The sequence below is a fragment of the Rana temporaria genome, chromosome 11 (assembly GCF_905171775.1).
Source record: "Rana temporaria chromosome 11, aRanTem1.1, whole genome shotgun sequence".
Classification (NCBI taxonomy): domain Eukaryota; kingdom Metazoa; phylum Chordata; class Amphibia; order Anura; family Ranidae; genus Rana; species Rana temporaria.
In genome coordinates this window covers 160,237,778-160,262,200 of record NC_053499.1, presented here as the reverse complement: position 1 = coordinate 160,262,200, position 24,423 = coordinate 160,237,778, and the positions used below count along the sequence as shown (strand labels likewise).

General features: G+C 51.1%; 2 protein-coding genes across 3 annotated transcripts; one reads left to right on the top strand and one right to left on the bottom strand.

Annotated features, from left to right (window-relative positions):
* Positions 1-1,265: 1,265 nt before the first annotated feature.
* On the bottom strand, positions 1,266-19,705 carry LOC120917947 (carbohydrate sulfotransferase 5-like). Of its 2 annotated transcripts, XM_040329582.1 has the most exons (4): positions 19,619-19,705; positions 2,365-3,410; positions 2,114-2,128; positions 1,266-1,381 (listed from the first exon to the last, which is right to left on the bottom strand). In XM_040329582.1, the coding sequence occupies exons 2-4, from the start codon at positions 3,394-3,396 to the stop codon at positions 1,319-1,321; spliced, it is 1,110 nt and encodes a 369-aa protein (XP_040185516.1). In that variant the 5' UTR covers positions 3,397-3,410; positions 19,619-19,705; the 3' UTR covers positions 1,266-1,318. The 2 variants fall into 2 exon arrangements, with proteins under 2 accessions (XP_040185516.1, XP_040185515.1); XM_040329581.1 differs by lacking the exons at positions 1,266-1,381; positions 2,114-2,128 and having other exon boundaries at positions 2,137-3,410.
* On the top strand, positions 18,855-23,330 carry LOC120916849 (soluble scavenger receptor cysteine-rich domain-containing protein SSC5D-like). Its single transcript, XM_040327792.1, has 3 exons — positions 18,855-18,943; positions 19,878-20,868; positions 23,082-23,330. The coding sequence occupies exons 1-3, from the start codon at positions 18,855-18,857 to the stop codon at positions 23,184-23,186; spliced, it is 1,185 nt and encodes a 394-aa protein (XP_040183726.1). The 3' UTR covers positions 23,187-23,330.
* The last annotated feature ends 1,093 nt before the right edge of the window (positions 23,331-24,423 follow it).

Sequence of the window (24,423 nt, the reverse complement as noted above, 5' to 3'; positions counted from 1 at the left end):
GCGTGCGGGGAATCCCTTTGGGCGGATGGATCCGGTAAGTCTGTACAGACGAGCGGATCCATCCGTTGGAATGGATTCCAGCAGATGGATTTGTTGAGCATGTCAGCAAATATCCATCTGCTGGAAATCCATCCCAGGGGAAATTTATCCTCGGATAAATATCCGACGGAGTGTACACACCATAGGATCTATCCGCAGAAACCCATTTGATGGGATTTATCTGCGGATAGATTCTATGGTGTGTATGGGGCCTCAGTCTAACGTAAAAAAATATAGCTGGTTCCCAGTCAGCGTCCCTTTAAATGGGTTTATACGCCCAAGAGTCGGGCAGGACTTCCTGATTATGTGATCACTGTGGTTGGCTGTTATAGTGGTCACATGATCAGGAGCCCCCCCCCCCCCCAGCTGTGGGTGTGGGGCCCATAGGTCAGTGCCTACTTTGCCTATCTGGTAATCCGGCACTAATGGGATAGCAAGAGGAAGGGCATGGGTCACTTCAAGTATGATAAATGCTAAACTTTAGCTATCCATGTTTTTCGGTCTCTACAAGCAAATTTCATATTAGGATTTTCGTCATCTTCAAACAGGCCCATAAAATGTTCCCGTGGTCATAAACAGTTTTTTTTTTCCACAGTTCACAGAATACAATTTAATAAATAAGAACAAATGAAAAAAGAAAAGCCTTCCAAAGTGCAAAGGTCTCTTGTTAAGTCATTGCCAACTGAACTGGCTCATCTAATGGGCAACACAACGTTGATGGACAAGTCTTCCGGTTCCGCCATTGAGTCTACGGTGACACAGCCAAGCTTATTCATGGCCCCTTTGCATACATTTTGGACCTTCTTGACTTTTTCGAAGGATAGAATGTTCCTCCAGGCTTGAGACACGTTGGCGGTGCTAAGTGACGAGCCTTCCAAAGTGCAAAGGTCTCTGGTTATGTTTAAGTCATAGCCAACTGAACTGGCTCATCTTCCTGGGTAACATAACTTCGATGGACAAGTCTTCCAGTTCCGCCATTGAGTCTACGGTGACACAGCCAAGCTTATTCATGGCCCCTTTGCATACGTTTTGGATCTTCTTGACTTTTTTGAAGGACAGAATGTTCCTCCAGGCTTGAGACACGTTGGCGGCGTTATCACGAAGGCTTCCTTCCAGTTCGAGGGGCTTTGCCTATGCATGATGTTGTGGAAAGCTTCCTCAATGCTTGTAGTGGTGTGTACGAAACCTAAAGAGGCAGATTGAATTTTTGCTATATCATTTCCAGATTTTTTTTTCTTTTAAAGAACGGGCCAACATCTTACCCGGTTTATCCCCCCATTCATATAATAGTTGTGAAATAGCCTGATATCGTCTTTTCTGATCTAGATCTAATAAAGATTTTTAGCCGGATTCAGGTAGAGCGGCGTATCTTAGATCGGCGTAGCGCATCTCATTTGCGCTACGCCGACGTAACATAGAGAGGCAAGTACAGTTTTCTCAAAGCACTTGCTCCGTAAGTTACGGCGGCGTAGCGTAAAAGGGCCGTCGTAAGCCCTCCTAATTCAAATTAGGAAGGTAGTGGGCGTGTTGTATTAAAATTAACCGTGACCCCATGTAAATGAATGGCCGAACGAACGGCGCATGCGCGCGCATGCTCAGAATCACGTCGCATATACTACCTAAGATACGACGGCTCAATGTGTACGACGTGAATGTAACCTACGCCCAGCCCCATTCACGTACGACTTACGTAAATGATGTAAAATCCGACGGCAGTTCCGACGTCCATACCCTAACATACTTAGACCAGCTATTTGGTGGTTTATCGTTACGCCGGACGTACGCCTTGCGTAAACGGCGTAGCTTACTGCGACGGGCGCAAGTACGTTCGTGAATCGGCGTATCTCGCTCATTTACATATTCGACGCGTAAATCAATGGAAGCACCCCTAGCGGCCAGCGTAAATATGCACCCAAGATACGACGGAGTAGGAGACTTACGTCGGTCGTAGGAAGCCAAAATTCAGTCGTATCTTGTACTGTGAATTAGGCGCATAGATACGACGGTGCATCAGTGGACTTACGCGGCGTATCATTAGATACGTTGGCGTAAGTCTTTGTGAATCCGGGCCTTTAATTTTATTTTGGATCTTCTTGACTTTCTTCAAAAGATAGAATGCTCCTCCAGGCTTGAGACACGTTGGCGGCGTTGTGCGACGAGCCTTCCAAAGTGCAAAGGTCTCTAGTTATGTTTAAGTCAAAGCCAACTGAACTGGCTCATCTTCCTAGGCAACACAACGTCGATGGACAAGTCTTCCAGCTCCGCCATTGAGTCTACGGTGAGATAGCCAAGCTTATTCATGGCCCCTTTGCATACGTTTTGGATCTTCTTGACTTTTTCGAAGGATAGAATGTTCCTCCAGGCTTGAGACACGTTGGCGGCGTTGCGCGATGTTATCACGAAGGCTTCCTTTTTGTTCGAGGGGCTTTGCCCATGCGTGATGTTGTGGATCCATTTCTCGAGCTTGTTGGTCAGCCTCAAATGAGCAAATTCGTACATCTGCTTGATTTCCCTCAGGGGCTCCCGAACCACGTCTTCGTACCGGACCAGCATGTATCGATCTTTAAGGAAGCTGGGAGCCTTATAGGTGGCGGTTTCATATATCTGCACGTGACTTCGGCAGATCTCCTGGATGACCTCATACTTGGTGTCGTCTATTTTGGACCCGTTAGTGTTTAGCACGATCCCGTTGTCTCTGATTAAAGCCTTCTTGGCCTGTTCCCTGGATTTGGCCACAGCCCTTGGATCCCGGACCAAGTGGATTATTTTTAGGTTCAATGAAGGATCGGTGAGAAGAGGATAGAGAACCTTCAAGTCGAAGAAGCGGACCTCCTTTATAACGATGTGGCTGTACATGCCACATACTTGTTTGATATTGTCAAATGGGTATTTGCCACATAGCGTCTTACAAGCCGACTCGTTCGTGATCTGGTCGCGTGAAAAGAACTTGCATGCTGGTTCTGTGCACAACGCCCTGCTGGTGGCCCACTGGAACAGGTTGGATACGTTGCGCACCTTTGGCATATAGGCGTCAAACACGGACATGTCGCACAGGAAGACAGACCGCACCAAGTCTCGTACCGCCATGTGGAGAACCTTGGCACTGTTCTGGAACATGGACACCCACACGTGCCACGCAGGTTCCATCAAGTAGAAGACATCTGGGTGTTGGCTGAAGATCTGGCCAACAAAGGAAGACCCCGACCTCCAAGAGGAGAGGATGAGCAGATGGACCTTCTCACTGGGCTCCGTTCTCTGTAGAGATATATTTTGTCTGGAGTACAAGACGAGAAGGAAAACTGTCTGAAGCAATAAGAGTCCAGTAGCCAATGAGCCGTTAAATCGGAACCGGATCATGGCTGCCAACGGCGCTGCCAAGAAAGAGAAAAAAATTAAAAGACCGTTAGTTATTTCAGAAATAGTATAAAAAACAGCCATATAAGCAAGGTGAATCTTTAGGGTTTTTTTTGTTGTTAATTAGATAAAATAGCAAAACAAAAAACAAAAAATAATGAGAACAACAAACAAAGTATATCAAAAGTTAACACTGTTTGTTTTCGTTTTGAATAGATCAGTGGTCTAAAACTGCGGCACTTGGGGCACCTTTCCTTCCACTTATATGAGGCTTTATTCCTCCAACTGACGCCAAAGATGAGGCACCATTCCTTCCACTGACACCAAGAGTGGGGCACAATACCTCCAACTGACACTAATGATGAGGCACTATTCCTCCCACTGACACCAATGATGGGGCACAATACCTCCAACTGACACCAATGATGAGGCACTATTGCTCCCACTGACACCAATGATGGGACACTATTCCTCCCACAGATACCAATGATGGGACACTATTCCTCCCACTGACACCAATGATGGGACACTATTCCTCCCACTGACACCAATGATGGGACACTATTCCTCCCACTGACACCAATGATGGGACACTTTTTCTCCCACTGACACAAATGATTGGACACTATTCCTCCGACTGACACCAACAATTGGACACTATTCCTCCCAATGATACCAATGATGGGGCACTGTGTAAGTTTGGAGAGCACTGTGGGGGAACAGTGTATGAGGTTGGGGGCACTGTGGGGGCTGAGGGACACTGCAGTCTACTATGGAAGGTTGGAGGTGGCACTATGGTAGCCAGGAGGAACTATGGGAGCTTGGAAGGCAGTGATTGGTGGCACTATGGATGGATTGAGGCTGTGGAGTAGGCTTGTGGACACTGCAGGGGTCTAGCTAGCACTGTTTGAGGTTGGGGGCCGCAGTGTGAGATGGGGGCACTGTGGGGGCTGAGGGAGACTGAGGCCCACTATGAACTGTTGGTGAGGCACTATGGGAGGCAATATGGAAGGTTGTGCGAGACACCATTAGAGGTTGAGGGCACTATGGAGGGGGGGGGGGCTGAAGGTTCTGTAGTAGGCTTGGGGGCACTGCAGGGGTTGGGTGGCATTGTGGGAGGTTGGGGGCCACTGTGGGACATTGTAGAGCACTGTAGGAGGTTGGAGAGCACTGCAGGGTTGAAGGCCACTGTGGGACATTGGAGAGCACTGTAGGAGGTTGGAGAGCACTGTGCTGGGTTGAGGGCCAATGTGGGATGTTGGAGAGCACTGTGAGGGGGGGGGGGGGGTTGAGGGCCACTGTGGAACATTGGAGAGCACTGTAGGAGGCTGGAGAGCACTGTGGGGGGGGGGTTGAGGGCCACTGTGGGACGTTGGAGAGCACTGTAGGAGGCTGGAGAGCACTGTGCTGGGTTGAGGGCCAATGTGGGATGTTGGAGAGCACTGTGAAGGGGGGGGGGGGGGTTGAGGGCCACTGTGGAACATTGGAGAGCACTGTAGGAGGCTGGAGAGTACTGTGTGAGGTTGGGAGCACTGAGGGACACTGTGGCCCACTATGGAAGGTTGAAGGGCACTATGGTTGCTCTGAGGATTTGTGGGAGGTTAGGGGATCTGCAGCTGGTTGGAGGTTTGGTAGATCTAGAAGAAGGAAGGCCACAGCCCAGCAGTAGGCCATGGCACGTTGGTTGAGAATCGCTGGTGTAGAAATCAGGCCTTTGCCGTTTTTCAAAAGAAGCAGATTAGACAAACACCATCACCGAGACCGATAAAGAGACTTCCATTGTGTTATAGTAATGCTGTATTACAATGATATTTGGAACATAAACTTCCGCTTGTTCTTTTCTGGTTATTCTTCACCCCTCGGTGCCACCTGATAATCCATTGCCAGTGTACACAAAGAACAAGATGTGATCCTCGGAATGTGCCCTTTGTGTGTGTAAGACGTCTTCTCAAACACGGGAGAAAACGATGTGACATTCAATAGCTACATGCTTCACATTCTTCAAGCAATCCGGATGTAGTTCTGCAATTCTGCCACAAGATGGCGACGCTCAACCGTTATACTAGAGAAGAGCGATCGATCGGGACAGGCGACAAGGCGCAGCGGTCATCAACTCCAGTCCTCAGGACCCACTAACAGGCCAGGTTTTATGTATTACCTTGGGGAGAGATGCCGACTAGAATACGGCAATCACCGAGCAGCAAACGATATCACCTGTTATGTATTTCAGTTATCCTGCAAACCTGGCCTGTTAGTGGGCCCTGCAGGACAGGATTGATGACCACTAGACTAGAATACGGCAATCACCGAGCAGCAAATGATATCACCTGTCATGTATTTCAGTTATCCTGCAAACCTGGCCTGTTAGTCCCGAGGAGAGGAGTTGATGACCTCTGCCTTAAAGGACAATTCCATCAAACTTATTTAACCACTTCCCGCCCGGTCAATAGTCAATCGACGTCCGGGAAGTGGTTGTGAAATCCTGACTGGACGTCTATGGACGTCCTGAAGGATTTCATGTCGGCGCGCTACCCGTGGGGGGCGCACAGCGCGGCGATCGGTGATGCGGGGTGTCAGTCTGACACCCTGCATCTCCGATCTCGGTAAAGAGCCTCTGGCGGAGGCTCTTTACCACGCGATCAGCTGTGTCCAATCACGGCTGATCACGATGTAAACAGGAAGAGCCGTTGATCGGCTTTTCCTCACTCGCGTCTGACAGACGCGGGTAGAGGAGAGCTGATCGGCGGCTCTCCTGACGGGGGGGTTTGCGCTCATTGTTTATCAGCGCAGCCCCCCCTTGGATACCCACACTGGACTACCAGGGAAGGGCAGAAAAAAATAAAAAAAAGGGCAATAAATAAAAAATAAATAAAAAATAGGGCAGTAAAAAAAAAAAGAATAAATGCCAATCAGTGCCCACAAATGGGCACTGGCTGGCAACATGGACCCCTCAGTGTCCATCAGTGACACCCCTCAGTGTCCATCAGGGCCACCCCACAGTGTCCATCAGGGCCACCCCACAGTGTCCATCAGTGCCCATCCATGCCCAGTGCCCACCTATCAGTGCCCATCTGTGCCACCCATAAGTACCCATCAGTGCCACCCATAAGTGCTGCCCATGAGTGCCCATATGTGCCACCTATGAGTGCCCATTGCCGCCTATGAGTGCCCATCAGTGCCACCCGAGTGCCCATCAGTGCCGCCTATGAGTGCCCATCAGTGCCCCATACCAGCGCTGCCTATCAGTGCCCATCAGTGCCGCCTATCAGTGTCCAACAGTGCCGCCTCACCGGTGCCCATCAGTGCCACCTCATCGGTGCCCCACCTCCCAAAAAAATAATACTCAAAGCAGCCTCTATTATTATCACAGGGGATCCATTCCTCTGAGAATTTTTTAGAAAATGTACTTATTTACCAAAAAAATCAACAGAAAAAAATAAAAACTTTTCGGTCTTTTTTTAGTTGTTGCGCAAAAAAATAAAAATCGCAGAGGTGATCAAATACCACCAAAATAAAGCTCTATTTGTGGGAACAAAATGATAAAAAAATAGTTTGGGTACAGCGTAGCACGACCGCGCAATTGTCAATCAAAGTGTGACAGCGCTGAAAGCTGAAAATTGGCCTGGGCGGGAAGGTGCGTAAGTGCCCCCCGGTATGGAAGTGGTTAAGCAGTTGACATTTCACGGGGTGACCTCATAAAGAAAACCCTCTCTGTGCCCCCCCCCCCCCCCTGGAAAAGCCTCCACGGTATTGGTGGCCCATCGTTGTAAGACGCTCAAGTCTTGGAAAAGGTCCCGGCGGTGTGAAGAATACGAGCCTGTTCTATAATACATGACATCACAGGGTGGTGGTGTCGATTACCACCCCGGCCCAGGCCACAACGGCATCATAAAAAAAAGAAAAGAGGGGGTAACGTAACGGGTAAAACTCCACGGCGAGATGGCTGGCACGCGCGGAGGGTGACTCACTCAATCTCCAGCAATACAAATGATCCATTGTATGAAAGTATGCGGCCGGGACCGAGGGGAGAGACGAGGGGCCGGGATACATTTCACTCTCTAGGATGCTCATTGGCCGGACAAAGGATCGGGAAGAACTGTAATCAGCTGGAAGGATCTCATTTCCAAATACGAGGGTTTCAAGTCACCGAACCCAATAAATAACCGCCAACAACACCGGCGGCAGATGGAGCGTTTGGCAGACTTACCGGCCCCCGGCTTTTGTTTTTATTGATTTCATTGAATGCGAGGCCAACGCCCGGCATTCGATCCGAGGGGACCTGCTAACGGGGTGTTGTATGAGCACTTAACCACTTAAGACCCGGACCGTTATGCAGGTAAAGGACCCGGACAGTTTTCGCGATTCTGCACTGCGTCGCTTTAACTGACAATTGCGCGGTCATGCGACGTGGCTCCCAAACAAAATCGGCGTCCCTTTTCCCCTACAAATAGAGCTTTCTTTTGGTGGTATTTGATCACCTCTGCGGTTTTTATTTTTTGCGCTATAAACAAAAATAGAGCGACAGTTTTGAAAAAAAATGCAATATTTTTTACTTTTTGCTATAATAAATATCCCCCAAAAATATATTAAAAAAAAAGTTTTTCCTCAGTTTAGGTCGATACGTATTCTTCTTCCTATTTTTGGTAAAAAAAAATCGCAATAAGCGTTTATCGATTGGTTTGCGCAAAATGTATAGCGTTTACAAAATAGTTTTATTGCATTTTTATAAAAAAATATTTTTTTACTACTAATGGCGGCGATCAGCGATTTTTTTTCGTGACTGCGACATTACGGCGGACACGTCAGACAATTTTGACACATTTTTGGGACCGTTGTCATTTTCACAGCAAAAAAAATGCTATAAAAATGCACTGATTACTGTGAAAATGACAATTGCAGTTTGGGAGTTAACCACTAGGGGGCGCTGTAGGGGTTAAGTGTGACCTCAATTGTGTTTCTAACTGTAGGGGGGCGGGGCTGGACGTGTGACGTCATCGATCGTGTTTCCCTATAAAAGGGAACACACGATCAATGACGGCGCCACTGTGAAGAACAGGGAAGGCGTGTTTACACACAGCTCTCCCCGTTCTTCAGCTCCGGGGACCGATCGCGGGACTCCGGTGGCGATGGGGTCCGCGGGTCCCGCGGCCGCGGTCACGAAGCTTCGGACCGGGTCACGGGTGCGCACCCACGACCCACGGCTGGGCACTTAAAGAGGACGTACCTGTATGTGCTTGTGCCCAGCCGTGCCATTCTGCCAACTTAAATGTGCAGGAGGCGGTCCTTAAGTGGTTAAAGGGTAACTCCACTTTTATGGGGAAAAAAAGGAACTAAAGAAAGAAATCTTGCGTACACAATTGCTACACAGGTCATATTATAACTGTTATTAAAAATGATCAATAGGAAATCACGTCTAAAGCGATGCAAACCCTTCCACTCTCCTCATTAGAGCCCCGCAGGTGCAGCAGCTGATTGGTAATTATAAAGTCACTCCCATTCACATTCACTCCGCACATGGACACAGAGAAACAAACCGCAAATTCTTCAACATAGTTTGTTACAATCCCTGCAATGTACAGAGATCACCCAGCGGGGGGGGGGGGGGGGGGGGCAGGGGGGTCTTAACAAAAGTGGAGTTACTCTTTAGGGTCTTTTTTTTTGTCAGCTCCATCTGGTGGCCATAATGTGGTATTTCCTTGAAAGCACGAAATTACTGTATTATAGCCACTAGATGGAGCTGATGATTATAGAAAATATATATTCCACAAATTACAGAGATTAGATATGAAGGCAGGGTGAGTACATGTCGCTGGGGGAGAAGGGGAGGGAGCACAGAGGGATGGGGGAGGGAGCACAGAGGGAAGGGGGAGGGAGCACAGAGGAATGGGAGCACAGAGGGACGGGGGAGGGAGCACAGAGGGACGGGGGAGGGAGCACAGAGGGATGGGGGAGGGAGCACAGAGGGAAGGGGGAGGGAGCACAGAGGGATGGGGGAGGGAGCACAGAGGGAAGGGGGAGGGAGCACAGAGGGACGGGGGAGGGAGCACAGAGGGACGGGGGAGGGAGCACAGAGGGAAGGGGAGGGAGCACAGAGGGAAGGGGGAGGGAGCACAGAGGGATGGGGGAGGGAGCACAGAGGGAAGGGAGCACAGAGGGATGGGGGAGGGAGCACAGAGGGAAGGGGGAGGGAGCACAGAGGGAAGGGGGAGGGAGCACAGAGGGAAGGGGGAGGGAGCACAGAGGGAAGGGGGAGGGAGCACAGAGGAATGGGAGCACAGAGGGACGGGGGAGGGAGCACAGAGGGACGGGGGAGTGAGCACAGAGGGATGGGGGAGGGAGCACAGAGGGAAGGGGGAGGGAGCACAGAGGGATGGGGGAGGGAGCACAGAGGGAAGGGGGAGGGAGCACAGAGGGACGGGGGAGGGAGCACAGAGGGACGGGGGAGGGAGCACAGAGGGAAGGGGAGGGAGCACAGAGGGAAGGGGGAGGGAGCACAGAGGGATGGGGGAGGGAGCACAGAGGGAAGGGAGCACAGAGGGAAGGGGGAGGGAGCACAGAGGGACGGGGGAGGGAGCACAGAGGGACGGGGGAGGGAGCACAGAGGGAAGGGGGAGGGAGCACAGAGGGACGGGGGAGTGAGCACAGAGGGACGGGGGAGGGAGCAAAGAGGGAAGGGGGAGGGAGCACAGAGGGAAGGGGGAGGGAGCACAGAGGGACGGGGAGAGAGCACAGAGGGACGGGGGAGGGAGCACAGAGGGACGGGGGAGGGAGAACAGAGGGAAGGGGGAGAGAGCACAGAGGGAAGGGGGAGGGAGCACAGAGGGACGGGGGAGGGAGCACAGAGGGAAGGGGGAGGGAACACAAAGGGAAGGGGGAGGGAGCACAGAGGGAAGGGGGAGGGAGCACAGAGGGAAGGGGGGAACACAGAGGGAAGGGGGAGGGAGCACAGAGGGAAGGGGGAGGGAACACAGAGGGACGGGGGAGGGAGCACAGAGGGAAGGGGGAGGGAGCACAGAGGGACGGGGGAGGGAGCACAGAGGGATGGGGGAGGGAGGACAGAGGGAAGGGGGAGGGAGCACAGAGGAATGGGAGCACAGAGGGACGGGGGAGGGAGCACAGAGGGACGGGGGAGTGAGCACAGAGGGATGGGGGAGGGAGCACAGAGGGAAGGGGGAGGGAGCACAGAGGGATGGGGGAGGGAGCACAGAGGGAAGGGGGAGGGAGCACAGAGGGACGGGGGAGGGAGCACAGAGGGACGGGGGAGGGAGCACAGAGGGAAGGGGAGGGAGCACAGAGGGAAGGGGGAGGGAGCACAGAGGGATGGGGGAGGGAGCACAGAGGGAAGGGAGCACAGAGGGATGGGGGAGGGAGCACAGAGGGAAGGGGGAGGGAGCACAGAGGGAAGGGGGAGGGAGCACAGAGGGAAGGGGGAGGGAGCACAGAGGGAAGGGGGGGGGAGCACAGAGGGACGGGGGAGGGAGCACAGAGGGACGGGGGGAGTGAGCACAGAGGGATGGGGGAGGGAGCACAGAGGGAAGGGGGAGGGAGCACAGAGGGATGGGGGAGGGAGCACAGAGGGAAGGGGGAGGGAGCACAGAGGGACGGGGGAGGGAGCACAGAGGGACGGGGGAGGGAGCACAGAGGGAAGGGGAGGGAGCACAGAGGGAAGGGGGAGGGAGCACAGAGGGATGGGGGAGGGAGCACAGAGGGAAGGGAGCACAGAGGGACGGGGGAGGGAGCACAGAGGGACGGGGGAGGGAGCACAGAGGGAAGGGGGAGGGAGCACAGAGGGAAGGGGGAGGGAGCACAGAGGGACGGGGGAGTGAGCACAGAGGGACGGGGGAGGGAGCAAAGAGGGAAGGGGGAGGGAGCACAGAGGGAAGGGGGAGGGAGCACAGAGGGACGGGGGAGGGAGCACAGAGGGACGGGGGAGGGAGCACAGAGGGACGGGGGAGGGAGAACAGAGGGAAGGGGGAGAGAGCACAGAGGGAAGGGGGAGGGAGCACAGAGGGACGGGGGAGGGAGCACAGAGGGAAGGGGGAGGGAACACAAAGGGAAGGGGGAGGGAGCACAGAGGGAAGGGGGAGGGAGCACAGAGGGAAGGGGGGGAACACAGAGGGAAGGGGGAGGGAGCACAGAGGGAAGGGGGAGGGAACACAGAGGGACGGGGGAGGGAGCACAGAGGGAAGGGGGAGGGAGCACAGAGGGACGGGGGAGGGAGCACAGAGGGAAGGGGGAGGGAGCACAGAGGGACGGGGGAGGGAGCACAGAGGGACGGGGGAGGGAGCACAGAGGGACGGGGGAGGGAGCAAAGAGGGAAGGGGGAGGGAGCACAGAGGGAAGGGGGAGAGAGCACAGAGGGAAGGGGGAGGGAGCACAGAGGGACGGGGAGAGAGCACAGAGGGAGGGGGGGAGGGAGCACAGAGGGACGGGGGAGGGAGAACAGAGGGAAGGGGGAGAGAGCACAGAGGGAAGGGGGAGGGAGCACAGAGGGACGGGGGAGGGAGCACAGAGGGAAGGGGGAGGGAACACAAAGGGAAGGGGGAGGGAGCACAGAGGGAAGGGGGAGGGAGCACAGAGGGAAGGGGGGGAACACAGAGGGAAGGGGGAGGGAGCACAGAGGGAAGGGGGAGGGAACACAGAGGGAAGGGGGAGGGAACACAGAGGGACGGGGGAGGGAGCACAGAGGGAAGGGGGAGGGAGCACAGAGGGACGGGGGAGGGAGCACAGAGGAAGGGGGAGGGAGCACAGAGGGACGGGGGAGGGAGCACAGAGGGACGGGGGAGGAAGCACAGAGGGACGGGGGGAGGGAGCACAGAGGGAAGGGGGAGGGAGCACAGAGGGACGGGGGAGGGAGCACAGAGGGACGGGGGAGGGAGCACAGAGGGAAGGGGGAGGGAGCACAGAGGGACGGGGGAGGGAGCACAGAGGGAAGGGGGAGGGAACACAGAGGGACAGGGGGAGGGAGCACAGAGGGATGGGGGAGGGAGCACAGAGGGACGGGGGAGGGAGCACAGAGGGAAGGGGGAGGGAACACAGAGGGACGGGGGAGGGAGCACAGAGGGAAGGGGGAGGGAGCACAGAGGGACGGGGGAGGGAGCACAGAGGGAAGGGGGAGGGAGCACAGAGGGACGGGGGAGGGAGCACAGAGGGACGGGGGAGGAAGCACAGAGGGACGGGGGAGGGAGCACAGAGGGAAGGGGGAGGGAGCACAGAGGGACGGGGGAGGGAGCACAGAGGGACGGGGGAGGGAGCACAGAGGGAAGGGGGAGGGAGCACAGAGGGACGGGGGAGGGAGCACAGAGGGAAGGGGGAGGGAACACAGAGGGACAGGGGGAGGGAGCACAGAGGGATGGGGGAGGGAGCACAGAGGGACGGGGGAGGGAGCACAGAGGGAAGGGGGAGGGACAGGGGAAGGAGCACAGAGGGACGGGGGAGGTGAGCCCGGAGTTGGGCAATGTCATAGACTCAGATTCCAGCATTTACTGAATGACCTAAGAACTCCAATAATTGCCCTCCATTATGTGTAAGTGGTCTCCACTGGAACTGTGACTCCCTTTCATAAAACGCCCCACGCACGCGCCTCCCACCTCCCAAAAAATAATACTCAAAGCAGCCTCTATTATTATGACAAGGGATCCATTCCTCGGAGAACCGCAGACTATATATACCTCAATCTATAGGATGGATCATTTCCAGCTGGTGGTTTTCATGCCGTCACTCACCGCGTCGCACTAATGACCGGTCTCATGTCCCGGATTAGAAGGTTAACCCTTTCCTCACTGATGGGGGAAGATTTCAGCTCTCAGGACCCCAAATACCTCAAAGAAGGGCGTCTCCAAACTTCCGAAACAATTGACCTGCTTACTGCCCTTCAAACTTTAGGGGGCCGGACTGTAGCCAGTGGGAGTAAAAAAAATCGTTGGTGTCAGTGGGAGGAATAGTGCCCCATCATTGGTATCAGTGGGAGGAATAGTGTCCCATCATTGGTGTCAGTGGGAGGAATAGTGCCCCATCATTGGTATCAGTGGGAGGAATAGTGTCCCATCATTGGTGTCAGTGGGAGGAATAGTGTCCCGTCATTGGTGTCAGTGGGAGGAATAGTGTCCCATCATTGGTGTCAGTGGGAGGAATAGTGTCACATCATTGGTATCAGTGGGAAGAATAGTGTCCCATCATTGGTATCAGTGGGAGGAATAGTGCCCCATCATTGGTATCAGTGGGAGGAATAGTGTCCCATCATTGGTGTCAGTGGGAGGAATAGTGCCCCATCATTGGTATCAGTGGGAGGAATAGTGTCCCATCATTGGTGTCAGTGGGAGGAATAGTGTCCCGTCATTGGTATCAGTGGGAGGAATAGTGTCCTGTCATTGGTATCAGTGGGAAGAATAGTGTCCCATCATTGGTATCAGTGGGAGGAATAGTGCCCCATCATTGGTATCAGTGGGAGGAATAGTGTCCCATCATTGGTGTCAGTGGGAGGAATAGTGTCCCATCAATGGTGTCAGTGGGGGGAATAGTGTCCCATCATTGGTGTCAGTGGGAGGAATAGTGTCCCATCATTGGTGTCAGTGGGAGGAATAGTGTCCCTTCATTGGTGTCAGTGGGAGGAATAGTGTCCCTTCATTGGTATCAGTGGGAGGAATAGTGTCCCTTCATTGGTGTCAGTGGGGGGAATAGTGTCCCATCATTGGTATCAGTGGGAGGAATAGTGTCCCATCATTGGTATCAGTGGGAGGAATAGTGTCCCATCATTGGTGTCAGTGGGGGGAATAGTGTCCCATCATTGGTATCAGTGGGAGGAATAGTGTCCCATCATTGGTATCAGTGGGAGGAATGGTGTCCCTTCATTGGTATCAGTGGGAGAAATAGCGTCCCATCATTGGTGTCAGTGGGAGGAATAGTGCCCCATCATTGGTGTCAGTGAGAGGAATAGTGTCCCTTCATTGGTATCAGTGGGAGGAATAGTGTCCCATCATTGGTATCAGTGGGAGGAATAGTGTCCCTTCATTGGTGTCAGTGGGAGGAATAGTGTCCCATCATTGGTATCAGTGGGAGGAATAGTGTCCCATCATTGGTATCAGTGGGAGGAATAGTGTCCCTTCATTGGTATCAGTGGGAGGAATAGTGTCCCATCATTGGTGTCAGTGGGAGGAATAGTGTCCCATCATTGGTGTCAGTGGGAGGAATAGTGTCCCATCAATGGTGTCAGTGGGGGAATAGTGTCCCATCATTGGTGTCAGTGGGAGGAATAGTGTCCCATCATTGGTGTCAGTGGGAGGAATAGTGTCCCATCATTGGTGTCAGTGGGAGGAATAGTGTCCCTTCATTGGTATCAGTGGGAGGAATAGTGTCCCTTCATTGGTGTCAGTGGGGGGAATAGTGTCCCATCATTGGTATCAGTGGGAGGAATAGTGTCCCATCATTGGTATCAGTGGAGGAATAGTGTCCCATCATTGGTGTCAGTGGGGGGAATAGTGTCCCATCATTGGTATCAGTGGGAGGAATAGTGTCCCATCATTGGTATCAGTGGGAGGAATGGTGTCCCTTCATTGGTATCAGTGGGAGAAATAGCGTCCCATCATTGGTGTCAGTGGGAGGAATAGTGCCCCATCATTGGTGTCAGTGAGAGGAATAGTGTCCCTTCATTGGTATCAGTGGGAGGAATAGTGTCCCATCATTGGTATCAGTGGGAGGAATAGTGTCCCTTCATTGGTGTCAGTGGGAGGAATAGTGTCCCATCATTGGTATCAGTGGGAGGAATAGTGTCCCATCATTGGTATCAGTGGGAGGAATAGTGTCCCTTCATTGGTATCAGTGGGAGGAATAGTGTCCCATCATTGGTATCAGTGAGAGGAATAGTGTCCCATCATTGGTATCAGTGGGAGGAATAGTGTCCCATCATTGGTATCAGTGGGAGGAATAGTGTCCCATCATTGGTATCAGTGGGAGGAATAGTGTCCCATCATTGGTGTCAGTGGGGGGAATAGTGTCCCATCATTGGTGTCAGTGAGAGGACTAGTGTCCCATCATTGGTATCAGTGGGAGGAATAGTGTCCCGTCATTGGTATCAGTGGGAGGAATAGTGTCCCTTCATTGGTATCAGTGGGAGGAATAGTGTCCCGTCATTGGTATCAGTGGGAGGAATAGTGTCCCTTCATTGGTGTCAGTGGGAGGAATAGTGCCCCATCATTGGTATCAGTGGGAGGAATAGTGTCCCATCATTGGTGTCAGTGGGAGGAATAGTGTCCCATCATTGGTGTCAGTGGGAGGAATAGTGCCCCATCATTGGTGTCAGTGGGAGGAATAGTGTCCCATCATTGATGTCAGTGGGAGGAATAGTGTCCCATCATTGGTATCGGTGGGAGGAATAGTGTCCCATCATTGGTGTCAGTGGGAGGAATAGTGTCCCATCATTGGTGTCAGTGTAGCGTAGAGCGTAGAGCGCATGCTCCGTCGGGAAACGTTCCCGACGTGCATTGTGGCAAATGACGTCGCAAGGACGTCATTTGCTTCAAAGTGAACGTGAATGGCGTCCAGCGCCATTCACGATTCACTTACGCAAATTACGTAAACTTCAAATTTCGCGACGCGGGACAGGGGGCAGCCTTACGCGAAAACCGCCGTACGGAAACGACGTAAATTGCGTACGCAGGGCTCGCGCAACGTTGTGAATCGGCGTTAGTATGCAATTTGCATACTATACACTGAGCACAATGGGAGCGCCCCCTAGTGGCCATCGCAAGAATGCAGCCTAAGATATGCGGGCATAAGAGCCTTATGCCGTGCATATCTTAGGCTGCAGTCGGCGTAACGAGGTTCCTAAATCAGGAGCATTCGTAACGCCGGGGCAAGTAAGCAATTGCGCTGTGTAACTTATGGTTACACAGGCGCAATTGCTTCTTGAATCCAGGCCATTGAATTTATGTAAACGAACATTATCAGCCCCCAAGCAATGATAATGTAAGAGGTGATAAAAATGTCTCCGTAAGACGCAAGCGCGACACAAACACTGTAACGGAGGTGGTATGAGCGCCGCCGGGATCTTCAGTACAAAATGCGACAATATTCTGAAGAAACAAATGAAAGCAAATTCTAGTGGAGAAAAGTATAAAAATATTTATAATCCTGAAAGACACAAAATACTAAATTGCTACAAAATAAATAAACTGAAAAGTCAATAAACAGACACTGGTAGTCTATGGAAACCAAAACCGAGACATAAAAATAAAGGAAAGAAAAGGGAAAAGGTTGTATAAATATAAAAAAACATAAAATATAAAAAAATAAATAAAAAATAAAATATATAAAATATATAAAAAATAAAATATAAAAAATAAAATAAGAAAATATAAAAAATAAAATATAAGTAAATCTAAAAAATAAAATATAAGAAAATATAAAAAATAAAATGTAAGTAAATCTAAAAAATAAAATATAAAAAAATATAAAAAATAAAATATAAGAAAATATAAAAAATATAAAAAAAATATATAAGAAAATATAAAAAATCTACATTGTCTTTTGCAATATTTCTACTCAAAACTTTATGAAACAAAAAATAAAATATAAAAAATAAAATGTAAGTAAATATAAAAAATAAAATATAAGTAAATATAAAAAATAAAATATAAAAAAAATATAAAAAATAAAATATAAAAAAATATAAAAAAATAAAATATAAAAAAAAATATAAAAAATAAAATATAAAAATATATAAAAAATAAAGCTGGAAATACACACTACACATAAAAAAACATCAACGAGTGTAAACAATGGAATTAAATATAAATAAAATACAAATGAAGGAGTATGGGAAAGGAAAGCACAGGACCGAGAATACAGGACAGGGAATGTTCAACAAGTATAATGAGGAAAAAAAAATAAAAAAATTGTATGAACAAAAATAAGAAAACTGAACAAATAAAAAAAGAAAATAAACGAAACAAAACAAGAATTATATAGAAAAGTGCAAAATGCAGCCTTAACATCACAGCTATTAAAAACAACAAAAGTAATGAAAGTGCCGGGTGCTCAGTATGGAAACACGGGCTGGGTGTTCAGCTTGGGATTGCGCACGGGGTGTGCCGGGGGTGCCCGGGCACGTTCTAATCACCCTGTGCTGTGCTGATTCTCCTTGCTGCCTGGCTGCAGAGGAAGAGACGGGGAGTCTCTGTCCTCAGTCCCTTTCTCTAATGTGAGACTTTAGGGGTCTGTTTGGACCCCTGAAATTTCACCAAAGCCCCCCAATAGGGGTCCGAAATAAATAGTAAAAAATAAATAAATGAATAATAAAAAATGATATAAAAACATATTGTAAAAAATAATAAAGTATACAAAAAAAAAGTAATAATGAAAAATAAACTTCTGACATTAATATCTTCCCTACTGACAACACACGTGTGTTTGAGCTTTGTAGTGCACACCCTAATGTAATAGGCTGCAATACGCCTATGGTGCTCAGTATAGTAGGGTAGGCTGGGTGCTCAGTATAGTAGGGTAGGCTGGGTGCTCAGTATAGTAGGGTAGGCTGGGTGCTCAGTATAGTAGGGTAGGCTGGGTGCTCAGTATAGTAGGGTAGGCTGGGTGCTCAGTATAGTAGGGTAGGCTGGGTACTCAGTATAGTAGGGTAGGCTGGGTGCTCAGTATAGTAGGGTAGGCTGGGTGCTCAGTATAGTAGGGTAGGCTGAGTGCTCAGTATAGTAGGGTAGGCTGGGTGCTCAGTATAGTAGGGTAGGCTGGGTACTCAGTATAGTAGGGTAGGCTGGGTGCTCAGTATAGTAGGGTAGGCTGGGTGCTCAGTATAGTAGGGTAGGCTGGGTGCTCAGTATAGTAGGGTAGGCTGGGTGCTCAGTATAGTAGGGTAGGCTGGGTGCTCAGTATAGTAGGGTAGGCTGGGTGCTCAGTATAGTAGGGTAGGCTGGGTGCCCGTTGCCAGGCTGGGTGTGGGGTTTATTCTGGGTGTTGTGTGTATGTTGGGTAGCCAGTGTATTTTGGATGCTGTGCCCATGCTGGTTGATCAGAGTAGATTGAGTGCTGGGTGTATGATGGGTGCTGTAGTGCCAGGCTGGGTGTATGATGGGTGCTGTAGTAACAGTCTGGGTGTTGGGTGTATGATGGGTGCTGTAGTGCCAGGCTGGGTGTATGATGGGTGCTGTAGTGCCAGGCTGGGTGTTGGGTGTATGATGGGTGTTGTGGTGATATGCTGGGTGTATGATGGGTGCTGTAGTAACAGTCTGGGTGTTGGGTGTATGATGGGTGCTGTAGTGCCAGGCTCGGTATTGGGGTTATGATGGGTGCTGTAGTGCCATGCTGGGTGTATGATGAGTGTTGTGGGGCCAGGCTGGGTGTATGATGAGTGTTGTGGGGCCAGGCTGGGTGTTGGGTGTATGATGGGTGTTGTGGTGCCATGCTGGGTGTATGATGGGTGCTGTAGTGCCAGGCTCGGTGTTGGGGTTATGATGGGTGTTGTGGGGCCAGACTGGGTGTATGATGGGTGCTGTAGTGCCAGGCTCGGTGTTGGGGTTATGATGAGTGTTGTGGTGCCAGGGTGGGTGTCTCATTGTTGTGGTGCCAGACTGGGTGTATGATGGGTGCTGTAGTGCCAGGCTCGGTGTTGGGGTTATGATGAGTGTTGTGGTGCCAGGGTGGGTGTCTCATTGTTGTGGTGCCAGGCTGGGTGTATGATGGGTGTTGTGGTGCCAGGCTCGGTGCTGGGTGTATGATGAGTGTTGTAGTGCCAGGCTCGGTGTTGGGGTTATGATGGGTGTTGTGGTGCCAGGCTGGGTGTATGATGGGTGTTGTGGTGCCAGGCTGGGTGTCTCATTGTTGTGGTGCCAGGCTGGGTGTATGATGGGTGTTGTGGTGCCAGGCTGGGTGTCTCATTGTTGTGGTGCCAGGCTGGGTGTATGATGGGTGTTGTGGTGCCAGGCTGGGTGTCTCATTGTTGTGGTGCCAGGCTGGGTGTATGATGGGTGTTGTGGTGCCAGGCTGGGTGTCTCATTGTTGTGGTGCCAGGCTGGGTGTATGATGAGTGCTGTAGTGCCATGCTGGGTGTATGATGGGTGTTGTGGTGCCAGGCTCGGTGTTGGGGTTATGATGAGTGTTGTGGTCCCAGGCTGGGTCGGGTGGTAGGTTGATGTTGGGTAGGTGTCGGTCGGTGTCTCCCGGGTGAAGGATGATGCCCCCCTCACCTCCCCTCCCCCTCCTCCGGTGCTCTCCTCACCTCTCCTCTCCGCTCACAATGAGTCTCATTCAGACGTGGCTCCGGGTGTTGGGCGGTGGGCGGAGCTCGGTGCCGCCCCCTCTGGGGTCCCGGGCGGTGGAAGGGGGGCCGAGTCACCCGACATCCCACCCAACAACACTGCGAGCTCATCCCGACCCCCCACCGACCGACCGACACACACCGGAGAACACCAGATGTGTACTACAGAGGGGACCCTACACCTGTAACACAGAGGACCCCAAATCTGTACCGTCCACAGAGGACCCCAAATCTGCACCACTGGGGACCCGAAATCTGTACCACTGAGGACCTCAAACCTGCACCACAGAGGACCCCACATCTGCACCACAGAGGGCCCCAAATCTGTACCACAGGGGACCCAAAATCTGCACCACAGGGGGACCCCAAATCTGTACCACAGAGGACCCCAAATCTGCACCACAGAGGACCCCAAATCTGCACCACAGGGGGACCCCAAATCTGCACCACAGAGGACCCCACATCTGCACCACAGAGGGCCCCAAATCTGTACCACAGAGGACCCAAAATCTGCACCACAGAGGGCCCCAAATCTGTACCACAGAGGACCCCAAATCTGCACCACAGAGGACCCCACATCTGCACCACAGAGGGCCCCAAATCTGTACCACAGGGGACCCAAAATCTGTACCACAGGGGACCCCAAATCTGCACCACAGAGGACCCAAAATCTGCACCACAGGGGGACCCCAAATCTGTACCACAGGGGGACCCAAAATCTGCACCACAGGGGGACCCCAAATCTGTACCACAGGGGACCCAAAATCTGCACCACAGAGGGCCCCAAATCTGTACCACAGGGGACCCAAAATCTGTACCACAGGGGACCCCAAATCTGCACCACAGAGGACCCCAAATCTGCACCACAGAGGACCCCAAATCTGTACCACAGGGGACCCCACATCTGTACCACAGAGGACCCCAAATCTGTACCACTGAGGACCCCAAATCTGCACCACAGAGGACCCCAAATCTGCACCACAGAGGACCCCAAATCTGTACCACAGGGGACCCCAAATCTGCACCACAGAGGACCCCAAATCTGCACCACAGAGGACCCCAAATCTGTACCACTGAGGACCCCAAATCTGCACCACAGAGGACCCCAAATCTGCACCACAGAGGACCCCAAATCTGCACCACATGGGACCTCAGATCGGTACCTGCTCCACAAAGGATGGGTTGGGATGTATACAATGCACAGTACAGAGGTATTTATAGAGAAATCTTTTATAGAGACTCTCATGTTACACAGAGAGGTACAGGGGAGGTAATACTGGGGCACCTCTATATACAGGAATGCCCCATCATTGGTGTCAGTGGGAGGAATAGTGTCCCATCATTGGTGTCAGTGGGAGGAATAGTGTCCCATCATTGGTGTCAGTGGGAGGAATAGTGTCCCATCATTGGTGTCAGTGGGAGGAATAGTGTCCCATCATTGGTGTCAGTGGGAGGAATAGTGTCCCATCATTGGTGTCAGTAGGAGGAATAGTGTCCCATCATTGGTGTCAGTGGGAGGAGCAGTGTCCCATCATTGGTGTCAGTGGGAGGAATAGTGCCCCATCATTGGTGTCAGTGGGAGGAGCAGTGACCCATCATTGGTGTCAGTGGGAGGAATAGTGTCCCATCATTGGTGTCAGTGGGAGGAGCAGTATCCCATCATTGGTGTCAGTGGGAGGAATAGTGTCCTATCATTGGTGTCAGTGGGAGGAATAGTGTCCCCTCATTGGTGTCAGTGGGAGGAATAGTGACCCATCATTGGTGTCACTGGGAGGAATAGTGTCCCATCATTGGTGTCAGTGGGAGAAATAGTGCCCCATCATTGGTGTCAGTGGGAGGAATAGTGTCCCATCATTGGTGTCAGTGGGAGGAATAGTGTCCCATCATTGGTGTTAGTGGGAGGGATAGTGTCCCATCATTGCTGTCAGTGGGAGGGATAGTGTCCCATCATTGGTGTCAGTGGGAGGAATAGTGTCCCATCATTGGTGTCAGTGGGAGGAGCAGTGTCCCATCATTGGTGTCAGTGGGAGGAATAGTGTCCCATCATTGGTGTCAGTGGGAGGAATACTGTCCCATCATTGGTGTCAGTGGGAGGAGCAGTGTCCCATCATTGGTGTCAGTGGGAGGAATAGTGTCCCATCATTGGTGTCAGTGGGAGGGATAGTGTCCCATCATTGGTGTCAGTGGGAGGGATAGTGTCCCATCATTGGTGTCAGTGGGAGGAATACTGTCCCATCATTGGTGTCAGTGGGAGGAGCAGTGTCCCATCATTGGTGTCAGTGGGAGGAATACTGTCCCATCATTGGTGTCAGTGGGAGGAATACTGTCCCATCATTGGTGTCAGTGGGAGGAGCAGTGTCCCATCATTGGTGTCAGTGGGAGGAATAGTGTCCCATCATTGGTGTCAGTGGGAGGAATAGTGTCCCATCATTGGTGTCAGTGGGAGGAATAGTGCCCCATCATTGGTATCAGTGGGAGGAATAGTGTCCCATCATTGGTGTCAGTGGGAGGAATACTGTCCCATCATTGGTGTCAGTGGGAGGAATAGTGCCCCATCATTGGTGTCAGTGGGGGGAATAGTGTCCCATCATTGGTGTCAGTGGGAGGAATAGCGTCCCATCATTGGTGTCAGTGGGAGGAATAGCGTCCCATCATTGGTGTCAGTGGGAGGAATAGTGCCCCATCATTGGTATTAGTGGGAGAAAAACCTTTTATGTATCAACCAGGGGAGGAGCAAATGGGAATGAAGTTGCCAATATCACATCCAAGATGGTGGTGCCCAGCAGCAGTTGCAGGTTTTTTTATTTCTACACAATCGCCGTCTGTGCTGGCCCAGCTCCTTTGCCCCTTACCACCCTACAATACCTTTTATGTAGCAGCCAGGGGAGGAGCAAATAGGAATACTATAGAGCACATGTGACAAACAGGAGACCCGCTGGCCGAATCTGCCCTACAGGCCTTTTCATCTGCCCCTCGCGCCTCTCTTGGAGCTGTGGTAACCCCCCCTTACTTCTGACAGTTGGTGGTAATAGAGAATTCTATAATTAGAAGGACTAATAGAATAATTTGTCGCCGGGATCGCCTCAAACAAATGGTTTGCCGTCTCCCTGGTGCCAGGGTTCGGCGTGTGGTGGACCAGGGGGGTGAATGGAGCCAGGATGGGATCTTTGATTTGGGGGAGTTAGATGATATGTGCTACGGGGTGCTTTGGGATGGGAGAGGAATTGTGCCGGGAAGGGTCATACAGACTGGGGTGCCATTAAAGTTCATGTGCGTGTAAAGGCAGGCGTCCCGATACTTTTGGCAATATAGTGTATATTCTTAAACCAAGAATATATTGCAGCTTAACAATCATTATTGAATATATGTATACAACTACTGTGAGGTTTATTCATATTTATACTTTGTCTTTATTTAAATTTAGCTCCATGACCTTTTAGCAGATGGTCCAACCCCTGAAGAAGCCGAGTGTGGGCGAAACATGTTGGGATTCACCACTGTAACACCGCTATGGACCGAAGAACTGTAGGCTATGGGTGTCATGAATGCACTTGATTTTATATGGATATATTATTGTTTTGACCACAATTGTTATGTTACACCTTTAATGTCCCAAGGAACTCCCTTTTTTCTATTTCAACCATTAGATGTAGCGGCTGCATTTGTTTCTTAGGCTTTTTTTCCCATCTGATTTCCCGCTGTGGCTAAACCTTCTGCTTTTACCACCCCCCAACTCGAATGCCCGTGTGGACAAGCCCTTTAAGGTGGGAAGCCGTTGTTCCGAAGACGGTGCCGCCCCTCCAGTTTCGTACTTGGACGGTTCCCTTTTAATACATTGTTGCTGCTAATATTGTAATAGCTACTTTGTATTCTGTGCAGGCGTCTTTGCGGTGAGCGGTCATTTCCATGACAATTGGATCTCTCCGCTCCGGACAAATATTTCAACTGAGATTCCCCCCCCCCCCCCCCCCCGCCGAGGTACAGAGGGAGCGCCACCCATGTTCTAACGAGGAATGACCTTTCCTCGCATTGACTCCAATTTTCAGCGCGATCGTTCCATTCCATCTTCAGCAGTGGCGGCTGGTGCTCAAAATTTTTGGGGGGCGCAAAAAAAAAAAAAACACAATTGTAGCCTCAGTGGCCCGGATTCAGATACAATAGTGTATCTATCGGCAGGCGTAACGTATCTCAGATACGTTACGCCGCCGTAAATTAGGGCGCAAGTTCCGTATTCATAAAGAACTTTCACCCTATGTTATGGCGGCGTAACGTATGTGGTCCGGCGTAAGCCCGCCTAATTCAAATGTGGATGATGTGGGCGTGTTTTATTAAAATTAAATTGTGACCCCACGTATTTGACGTTTTTTTTTCTTTGAAAGAATCCCAGTGCGCATGCTCGAAATTACGCTGCAAATCGTCAATGCTTTAGACATGAATGTAACTTACGTACAGCCCTATTCGCGAACGACTTACGCAAAATTTTCAAAATTCGACGCGGGAACGACGTCCATACTTAACATAGGATACGCCTCATATAGCAGGGGTAACTTTACGCCGGAAAAAAGCCTAACGTAAACGATGTAAAAAAATGCGCCGGGCGGACATATGTTTCTGAATCTGCGTATCTACCTAATTTGCATATTCCTCGCGTAAATCTACAGAAGCGCCACCTAGCGGCCAGCGTAAATATGCAGCCTAAGATACGACTGTGTAAGACACTTACGCCGGTCGGATCTTAGGGAAATCTATGCATAACAGATTCTATG

What these genes read in the sequence shown, in the direction of transcription:
- LOC120916849 (XM_040327792.1), top strand. Translation starts at nt 18,855, where the DNA reads ATGGGTGTTGTGGGGCCAGACTGGGTGTATGATGGGTGCTGTAGTGCC. An exon ending in ATGAGTGTTGTGGTGCCAGG is followed by an intron (nt 18,944 to 19,877) that starts GTGGGTGTCTCA and finishes TACCGTCCACAG; the next exon opens with AGGACCCCAAATCTGCACCA. An exon ending in ATACAATGCACAGTACAGAG is followed by an intron (nt 20,869 to 23,081) that starts GTATTTATAGAG and finishes ATTTAAATTTAG; the next exon opens with CTCCATGACCTTTTAGCAGA.
- LOC120917947 (XM_040329581.1), bottom strand. Translation starts at nt 3,396, where the DNA reads ATGATCCGGTTCCGATTTAACGGCTCATTGGCTACTGGACTCTTATTG.